At 37.8% G+C, this 9,523-nt stretch overlaps 1 protein-coding gene across 1 annotated transcript; it reads right to left on the bottom strand.

The window, feature by feature from the left end:
* Window positions 1-2,532: 2,532 nt before the first annotated feature.
* LOC104534542 (serine/threonine-protein kinase 24-like) lies at window positions 2,533-9,042 on the bottom strand (the record flags this gene model as incomplete). The annotated part of the gene is made up of 6 exons (XM_010194555.1): window positions 2,533-3,106; window positions 5,378-5,514; window positions 6,537-6,605; window positions 7,522-7,645; window positions 8,453-8,598; window positions 8,857-9,042. Coding segments are annotated over 6 exons (699 nt in total), but the record flags the coding sequence as incomplete, so codon positions are not given.
* Between the last annotated feature and the right edge of the window lie 481 nt (window positions 9,043-9,523).

The raw sequence follows: 9,523 nt of genomic DNA, 5'->3' as shown, positions 1-9,523 counted from the left end.
ACAAAGTGCAACTGCAAGGGAAATTAAGTTAAAAAAATAGATTACATATCATCTGGTACTTACAAAAAAAGCAAGCCTTCAGTTCAAATGACTGATTTTCTTTTTAAACAGTGAGTTTCTTTACTGCCTAACCTTGAAATCCCTGACAAATAAGCAGCTCCACTAATTTAACTGTTTGCATAAATAGGGATAGCTTCTCGCTTAGTGTATTCAAGACTGAGTGAAGAAGTACTGCCTGCACAGAAAAATCATCAGTGCAACATCGCATCACAGACACGGTTTTAGCACAAAAACCTCTCAAAAATAGCAATACGCTTCTTTTTCTTTCAGAAACCGAGGCCATGCTTCTTTCAAATGAAGCTCTTCTGTTACCAACATCAATCTGATTTTTAAAGCATCAATACTTTTCAATAGCAAATCATTGTAATTTTACATTCAAGATACAGCACGCTTTTTTCAGTGACTCTCAGCTCAAGTCTATATTTAAATAATCTCTATGTTACATATAAAAATACACGTCTCTACCATAAATGAGGTCTTGTCTTTTTCTACCTGTCCTAGCCTTCTGGCCAATTGCCCTTGCTGCAGGTCTTGCTCATTTTAAGCTCCTAAACCAAGGACACATTCACCAAGCAAAAATTCTGCCACAATCTACTCGGAGAAGTATTTCCCCAACGTACAGCCCTGGAACGCAACTACAATGCAACTCAAAAAAACCCATGTATGTATAACTTTTTAGATGATTGTTCAAACCTTAGAATTTCATTTAATTTTCTGATGGAGAAACTCTTGAGATTCCAGCCAGCACCATAAATTTCACTTCCCCACTAAATCTCCCAGTTCTGTGCATCTCCAAGTAAGCTTGTTTTAATTTCAAGTCCTTATGTTAACAGACGACTGGGGAAAAGCTTCTGTTAATCTATTTGTATTTCAAATGCAAGTGCTTCTGTTGATCTCCACATGCTGTAACAGTCCATGTTTATTGACTGGCTGAACGTTTTATACTGAGATGTCGACAGGTAAATTTCCCATTGCGCTGTATTCAGATGCGCATTTCACAGCAGTGGAGCTAAACTCGTTTCCTCAAGGGTAAGCCCGTCCTTAATGTTTAAATATGTCATTTTGTGTGCTCTTAAAGATATTCATCAAAGAGGAGTTACAAACCATTGCTCAAACTTATGCATTGTTCAATTTACCTTAAATTCACTTAGCCACAGAGGAAAATTGATACCTCACTACGCTGGCAAACGTGTTGTGTCCAAGACCATGGCCACAAGAATGAGTGCACACGTACCCACTTCTGTCACCTCTTGTCTCAACCTGGTCAGCACTTTCGTAGCTCTGCTGGCATGACAGTGTCCTCTTACTGTTAATTCATTAAAATAGTAGTTAAGGCTATCAATATGCATAGAATAAGGGCTACCATGGCAATACGAAGTCCTGCAAGGAGACCTCACCAGTTTCCAGAATGGTGAGGGAAACTGGGTCTCTGTACCAAGCCAGGCACATACGCCTATGCTTTTGAATTTTAATCCTTTCTGTTCCAAAACTCGTATCTATCTATATATTTCTATATTTAAAATTAAACAGGTAAGTTTCCCTCACTGCCATGCAAAACATAAAATCATCAATTTCTTCACTAAAAACAAGGCAAAAAAGCTCTCTTAGCTACCAGAAGAAGCAGCACCCGAATACAGCCTTGGTAAAATGAACCAAGGTAAACCTCAGAGTAATACTGTGAAAACCAGAATGCCACCTCATCAATTGTGTGTGTAACCAATGTTACTATTTCCAAGAACTATAAAACCGCAAGCCAGCTATTTAGGAGCACTCACGGGAACAGCGGAAATGTCAAAATTCAGAATTTTCAAGAAGTAGCTGTTTTTTCTGGGGAGAGGAGTAAGAGGACACAGCATACAGCACTCGGGCTCAGATCTGCACCCCTCTGGTCTAACATCTGTCACTTCCAGTAAAGAGCTGCACAGCTTTAGGCAGCAAGACCGAATGTTGAATCTAAGGACAGCTTTTTCTTTTATGCTGCAAGGCATTCCTTTGAATGATAAAAACAGGCATGATGGAGAAATACTTGCCACTGTCTCAGAGCCAATGTCTTAATGAGATATTTCAGAATAAACGAAGGTAATAAAGATTTATTTGTGGGAGCATTCAAACATGGTCAGGTGATAAAAAGATTGTACCTGAATCTCACTACAAGCTTCACAACTATCTATGACTAAAATTGAACAATACATAGTGTTCTGAATTTGCGTTGGCACAATTTAAAAGTGAAAATATGAAAGAGCTCAGTCTTCAGGAAAAACAATAATTTAAATGTAAAGCTTTGAGAGACAAGGTGTATTGAATTTCAAACAACCAGAAGTAGTACCGTAAGTCACGCTCAGAATAGTTAAAAGGAAGAAATACTGGAGAAACAGAATAAAATTGTGTCTTTGCTGAGGTCCGAACAGAAGGTTCTGTAGAACAGGATTAACTCTTTCCATGGCAAATCCTTCACGTACAAAAATCAAACCAAGATCCACTTATCACATAATTCAAAATGTACATGGAATAAAGGCAAGGCAATACTCAGTTATGGCCTGTCAAATATTTACCCCACTAACATTATCTACAGAAGCACTTTACCATTTTGTACACAGTGATTCCTTATGCACGTTGAAAGGCTTTCAGTTAAAAAAGACGTTATATACAGAGCTGTACACAATCCCAACAAACGGACTCCATCTCCCAGTGGAATTCTTAAAGCAGGATACCTGAGGTTTCTCAATATCTTCAATTTCTCTATCACAAACCTAAATATACATTTCAGAATTTACAAAAAGACACCTCCCTGGAATATGTGCATTATCATTTAAAAAAAAATTATAGCTTTAAGGAGCTGAAAAAGACTGCCTCCATCCGAGAGACTTCATTTTCACTCTTGCACGTTTAGGAAAGTCCTTCCACCAGAGGACATATCCGTGACTGAGGGGCAGAACAACATTAGGGTGGGCGCCTTCAATGCAGACACCGTGGGATCTCTCTCGTCTTAGAAAAGTCAGGAGCAATACATCAGTAGGATGAAGTACTTCCTCCAGCTAGTGAGTATCTGAGGAGGAAAAGAAGTAGTTACTGATGTGACCTTCAGAAAGACATTGTACAACAAGCGGCAACTAACAGCTACTCTGTTTTATGCTGTTGGAGTTCCAGCATTTCCTTGCAGAATGACACCCAGCACTGCTGTCATGCTTTAAAGACAGCATGTCACATGGATGTGACCACTGTGTCAAATACACCTTATCAGAGCATTGCCGCTTTTCTAACAAGTAGCAACAACCTATGCACAAGTGTTCCAGATTTCCTACTTGGCAAGTTTACATCATAGTCCTTCTAAAGTATTACTGGGGCAGGAAACCTGTATTTCTTGGTCTAAGCAGACTCTTAAATCATCCAAAGAAAGAAGCACACATTTTAATCATGTTAAGCTTTCAATAAACTTTATAAAACAGCAGAGATCAAAACTGGAGGGTGAAGGTAAATGGATTGATTCAGGTTATCAGACAGCTCTTCTGAGGGTCCCAACTAATTTGTTCAGACAATCTTGGGAAATCTAGTTTTAACCAACCATAAGAGGTATGAAAATCTCATCAGAAAGATGTTGAAGAGCCATCTTCAGTGGTTAGCTGTCAAAGTGAGATGATACTGTAAGTGGATACAATGAATGACTTAATGGTGTAACAGAGCATATTTCCTGTAGTATTCTTTTCAGAAGCTGACCAGCTCCAAAAATATCCATGAGGGGTACCTGCTAAGCTATGGAATGGTTCCAACTGCTTTTTAGTGAGGGATCCTGCCATACATTTCTTTCACTCACTTTCTAGAAAGATTGCTAGTCGCATCACATCCTAACCAAGTATCATCCCTGGAATAAGCTCACCCAGATATGATCCATCAACAAACATTCTCTATGAGTATTTCTTTACTTCAAAGAAAACAAAGTGGCTGCCTCCACTGTTGTAAGACATTATGACTGAGAAAAACAGCTACAGACCAAGGAAGCAGAACAGAAGGAAAACAAAATGCTAAACAGGTATATAAAGGGTACTGAAATCCATCTCCTGGGACAAAAACGATGACTTCTTCTTGTGACAGGAACAAGTATCATCTCCAGCACCCAAAACAGAAGTGCCCAGAGGAAAGCCTGCCTCCACACGGCCATTTTCAGCTTCAATTGCAGCATCAAAAGTCTTTGATGTTCCCAGTTTCAGGAAGGCCTCGTATCAGGCTGACAGAAACTTGACACTGAAATACTGGGCTGATGAAAGACTGGGGTCACTTTTGGAACCCCTAATGGAAACAAACTGAGATGGAAGCTCCAGAAGCTCTTTCAAGCCTGCCAGGATCAACTGAAAGGAGAATCAGGACATCTGGCATCAAGGAGTGACCTTTTAGCACCAGAGATGCTGACTGGGCTTCATGCTTAACAGCCCAGAAAGCAGGAAACGTGATTGCTTACAGATTTCTTGGCATTGATTTTTACTGAATGACAAAGTGTCAGCCTGGTAATCCTCTGCTTTACTTCAGAGGTGTGAATTCGTAAACTTTACCAAGCTGTGGTTAGAGACAGTACAAGGGAGACGCCTGCTCAGGGTGATCTTTTGCAAGGTAGCAGTCCGTGATTAATCATTGCTACGAGTTTTTTCTAGTACCAAGCAATCCAACCTGGATGGTGTAGACTCACAACAGCTGTTGACTCCTGGATTCAAGGTTGCATTTAAAGCCTCTTCAAGCAGTAATTCTGAAATTTATACCCCTGATCTTTTCTTGTGTAGCACTTAAAAGAACAGCACATTGCGTGTTTGTTAAGAATGTATTCCTAACCTAGGCAATTAGAAAATCTCTTACGAAATCTGGCCTTTTGAAGTTATACAAAATGTTGGGTTTGGAGTACCACCAAAAGGCCACACAGACTATCCTTAATGAACAAACAAGGAACCACTTACTATGCAACTGAAAGAAACACAAACTAACTCAACAGTCCATTTATCAAAGTGAGAAAAAGCACCTATGTCCCTTACAGGAACTGCAAAGGGAAAAGGCTGTCCAGTCTCATTTGACACACAATGTGTGCACCAACAGGATGAACGTACACACGGGATATCACCTGAAGCTAGAAATCAGAACTGCTGATGTGATTAGGTTTGGGGGTTGGTTATTTTTCCTACTAAACAAACACAATTTTACAAACCGTAAGCACAAGTGGGTTGTTTTTTTTCCTCTATAATAAATAGAAATTAATTCTTTCAATTTAACACGAGCCAAATATTTGTAGAATCAGATCTGCAGTTTTCTGTAACCCTCAGTGAAACAGTTTCATTACCTCTGAAGCCTCTGCACCAGGTGTGACACCATGTTGTCCGCAATGCCGGGACAAGCCTCTTCCGCTAAATAAATCGCCTTTCTCAGTTCTTCTATGGAATCTGTGTTACCACCACACACTTCACTCTTCTCCTTCAACTGAAAGAAAAACAGGAACAGATATAGTAATAAGATATTCAGAAATACTTCTATTAACAACATAATGCAAAAGCTTGTGAGGAAGTGACCGCCAGTGTTCACAATGTTAGGATTTTACTTTCATTATACACACTCACATCCTGAAGACTTTTTTCAGGCTGAAGTTAGTCTTTGTATAGTTACCAGGATGTCATTCATCTCCACAAGTCTTCAGTCATTCACATATCCTTTTCAGCATGTTCACATTGAAAAGTTATAACAAAATATACCAAAAAAGATGCACTATTTACCTGTAGCTGTTCAGTTTCAAGATGTGATGCTTATACATACCAACTTTAGTTTACATACTTGTACACCTATAGCTTATATGTAGACTCTGCAGGTGCACTTGTGCAAGCACTGTTAGAAAATGCTTTCTGTGACAACTCTATCAACAGAGTACTCTGAGCACTCTCTCATCTTCCCTCTGAAGCAAAGGACCCCATGATCAGACAGGAACTGAGAGCTCAGAGGGAAGGTGTCAGTGCTTTGCTTACAGAAGAGCAGGTATAACATGCTGAGTACGTCCACCAACAGAGCCCATGACAGGGCCAGGGCAAGGTCAGTCCTTCTCGAGGTTCAATTCCTCACTGAGGAATGCCAATGCATTGTGAGTATTTGCTCTAAGCTCAAGAAGAGGGAAATTTTAACTACAGACTAGTCTCTTACATTCACCTTTCTATATGCTCATTCACCTTTACAAATGTTAATAGCTACGCTTCCTGGATCCAACTATTTCTGTTTATTTGTATACTTTGTACGTACACATACATTTGATTTAAGATACCTTGTGGTAAGTTAGTTTCAGTCTTCTCAGTCTCAAATCTGAAATTAAGTCTCTGCTTTACTAATAATCTGTTTTTTTCTGAATCACCTTGTGAATATCAAATTGGTTATTGATTAAATATTGCTAAAATTACCTAGCACTTTCAAGAAATCTTAAATTGCTCCTGGAATTGTTAAGTTTTAAAGCAGTAACTTACCTCTGCAAACAACGGGGATATAACTGTAGACAGGCATTGAGATAGAGGCCTCTTTGGGATATCCTTTTCCTATAAAGAAAACAAAATTTTGACCATTTCTGAAAAAAAAAAAAAACAAACGCATCCTTATTGCATTCTCTTTCTAGTTGAAGAAAAAATAGTTCCAACGTGTTACACTTTATGAGCAATCTGTTTCTATGTATATACAAACATGTAAAATATTATACAACAAACTATTCCAAAGTAGTGTGGAAAATGGAGGCTGAATTAAAATTTGAGGCTGCGGCACCTCACACACGCACAAGGTCAAAATTAAAAAAAAAGAAAAAAAAAGAAAAAAAGAAAAAACCTCCCCACCACAATCCTACTGAGCACAAACTGAATCATAGACATGCTGATATTTACTAGGTTCCTCCCATATGATGCAATATTGTTCTTATATTTCTCCAGTTCTGGTAAGAGAATACAATTTTCAGACACAGGGTAGCAACCACTTGCCCCAGCCACTCAGGCTGCAGAAAATACCATGGAGTAGCTCTTAAACATCCCTTATTCTGGATATTTTATTTGTTTGGACACTGGCACATTCTCTTCTTTGCTACATTGCAGTCTTTCCCCTCAAAGACCAGATGCTTTCCCCAAAACCCCAACCTAGCTTTGTATTGCACTGGCTTAAGTCTACTTTACAGAAGGAATATTTTAAAAATAAAATATTGCCTGGTCTTCCTCCTTCCTTCACAAACTACAGAAATATTTTGGTACATATTTCATGAACTATAGAAAACTATAGACACATTTACAGAATACCCAAACTTCAAGACATACTCAAAACATTTTGAGAAAGACAACTGTAGAATAAGCATTTTTAGCAAAAGTTTTAAAATAATTTAAATTGTAAAATTTTCAGATGTATAAAATAAAAATCACCCCACTACATTAAAGCAAGAATTATCTCCTTATATAATACAGTCAATATTTTGAGCACCTTATTTCTTTGCAACTCCAAAGGCTGGGCTGCTCCATTCTCTAGATTCTTGGGGTCTTTTTCTCTTATTGTAAAGATCCACTCTTCTGAATCACTCCCACCTGAAGCCTGGCCATCTGGTTCCCTTCAAGGGAGGGGGGAAAAAAAGAGAAGCAGCTTTATTACCTACAGCTTACTGTCCATGTTCATTCAATATACATGCTAAACATAAAACCTACAGTCAAGACCAAAATCAGGATTCTATTGTGCAAGCCAGTAAGTATAAAGACAAGTATGAAAAGTAATGTAATTTATATTTCACGGATGAAACCAAGACACTTCCCTAAATGTTAAATTAGCTTCAAAAAGAAAGAGAGGTATTACAGATTGAAAACATTCTCCCACGTTACATAAACAAGTAACAGGAATTGTTTTATTGCTGTCTGAAAATTGCCTTTAGCACAGTACTTCAAATCATTAGGGAAGAGGGAAAAAATTAGAAGACTTAATTCACTTTTGGATCTAAAAAAACTGCTAAGGCATTAGCTTAGAACACCTTTGAGGAACACAGTCCATCCCTAGCCTATTAGCAAGACAAGTTACCCACTTCAAAAAAATTGGCTAAAAAAGTACAGATACAGCATGGCTTTAACAATCTACATCCCCATAAATCAATCTTCTGCCTCATTTTTATGTGGATAGCACAGTACGTTTTTGCCTCTAACTTCTGCTTAGTTAAAAGAACAAAAATATTTATGCTGACACTAATCAGTCACTGCATTACATTTCTCCTTTCACTACCATAAATATCCTTCTCTAAGTTCATTTCTTACTGACTTGTGAATTAAGAGTGATTTGCAAGAAAACCACAGAACACAGGAATATATGTGCTAATAATAACTACTTGGCTCCTATAAGGGCAGAGGATATTTTACAAACTCATTAAACTTACGTATCTGAGTCATCAGAACTGGAGTCATCGTGACTTTGTTCCGACTTCCATCTCTTGTGCCTATCAATAAGGTCAGTCAGGTAGGAAGTTTTCTTTGAGTTTCGTAAAATGAATTTGTGCTTTAAGAGCTCTTTTGCAGTAGGTCTCTTGGGGGGGAAAAAAATAAATCTTTTTTTACCATGTTTGAGAGTGTTAAGTGACTCACTATACACAGATTAAGAAATACAGACCTCAGTCTTGATACTGTATAGATATTTAAAATCTCATTAGATTCTAACAAAAAAATAAAAAGATGCTGTTGAATATGTTGCCCCATATTAGAAAAACCAAACTGCACTTATTCGTGTAATTCACGTAAACCATTCAAGTTCTCTGCTATACGCTGACAAACAGATGAAACTCACAAAGCCTGGGTCCTTGTTTAGGCAGGCCTCAACAAATTCTTTGAGGGATTTACTGAAGTTTCCTTCCAGCGTTGGTGGATTGTTCTTAGGAATGAGGAACAAAACCTTCATGGGATGTAATTCTGAATGAGGTGGCTCTCCTTTTGCAAGTTCTATGGCTGTTATGCCTAATGACCAGATATCTGCCTGTAAGAAAAAATATCTTTAACACTAGAAGAAGAAACAGTGTTGCTTGCACAGGTAGATTTTAAACAGTAAAGGTAGATAATTTCATATGTAAATTGTTTTTGTTATCATGGTCTGGTTTATGTGGCTAACCACATGAAATAAAGTACACAGATTTCCTTGGTTGTTTTTATGCAGCATAAAGTAGCTCTACTTAGGGTTTTAAAACATTTTCAAATCAATACTATTACACTGGTAGTTATAAGTGATCTTGAAACATGATTTTTTTTTTCCAAAGGAATGGCAGAATTGTTATAAACTAGCATTTTATCCACCATATTCAAGTGCACTATGTAAATATGGGGTAAGTCTCAAATACTGGCATAAAGGAAAATGTTATAATATGCACAAGATTTTTCCCCAACGAGCATCAGCTAGTTATAACCATCAGAAATTTAATACATAAGAATGTAATTTTCACAGAATCACAGAACGTTAGGGA

This window comes from Mesitornis unicolor, unplaced genomic scaffold (assembly GCF_000695765.1).
Source record: "Mesitornis unicolor isolate BGI_N332 unplaced genomic scaffold, ASM69576v1 scaffold43701, whole genome shotgun sequence".
NCBI classification, from domain to species: domain Eukaryota; kingdom Metazoa; phylum Chordata; class Aves; order Mesitornithiformes; family Mesitornithidae; genus Mesitornis; species Mesitornis unicolor.
The sequence above is the reverse complement of the archived record's forward strand: the minus strand, read 5'-3'. Positions and strand labels throughout refer to the sequence as shown.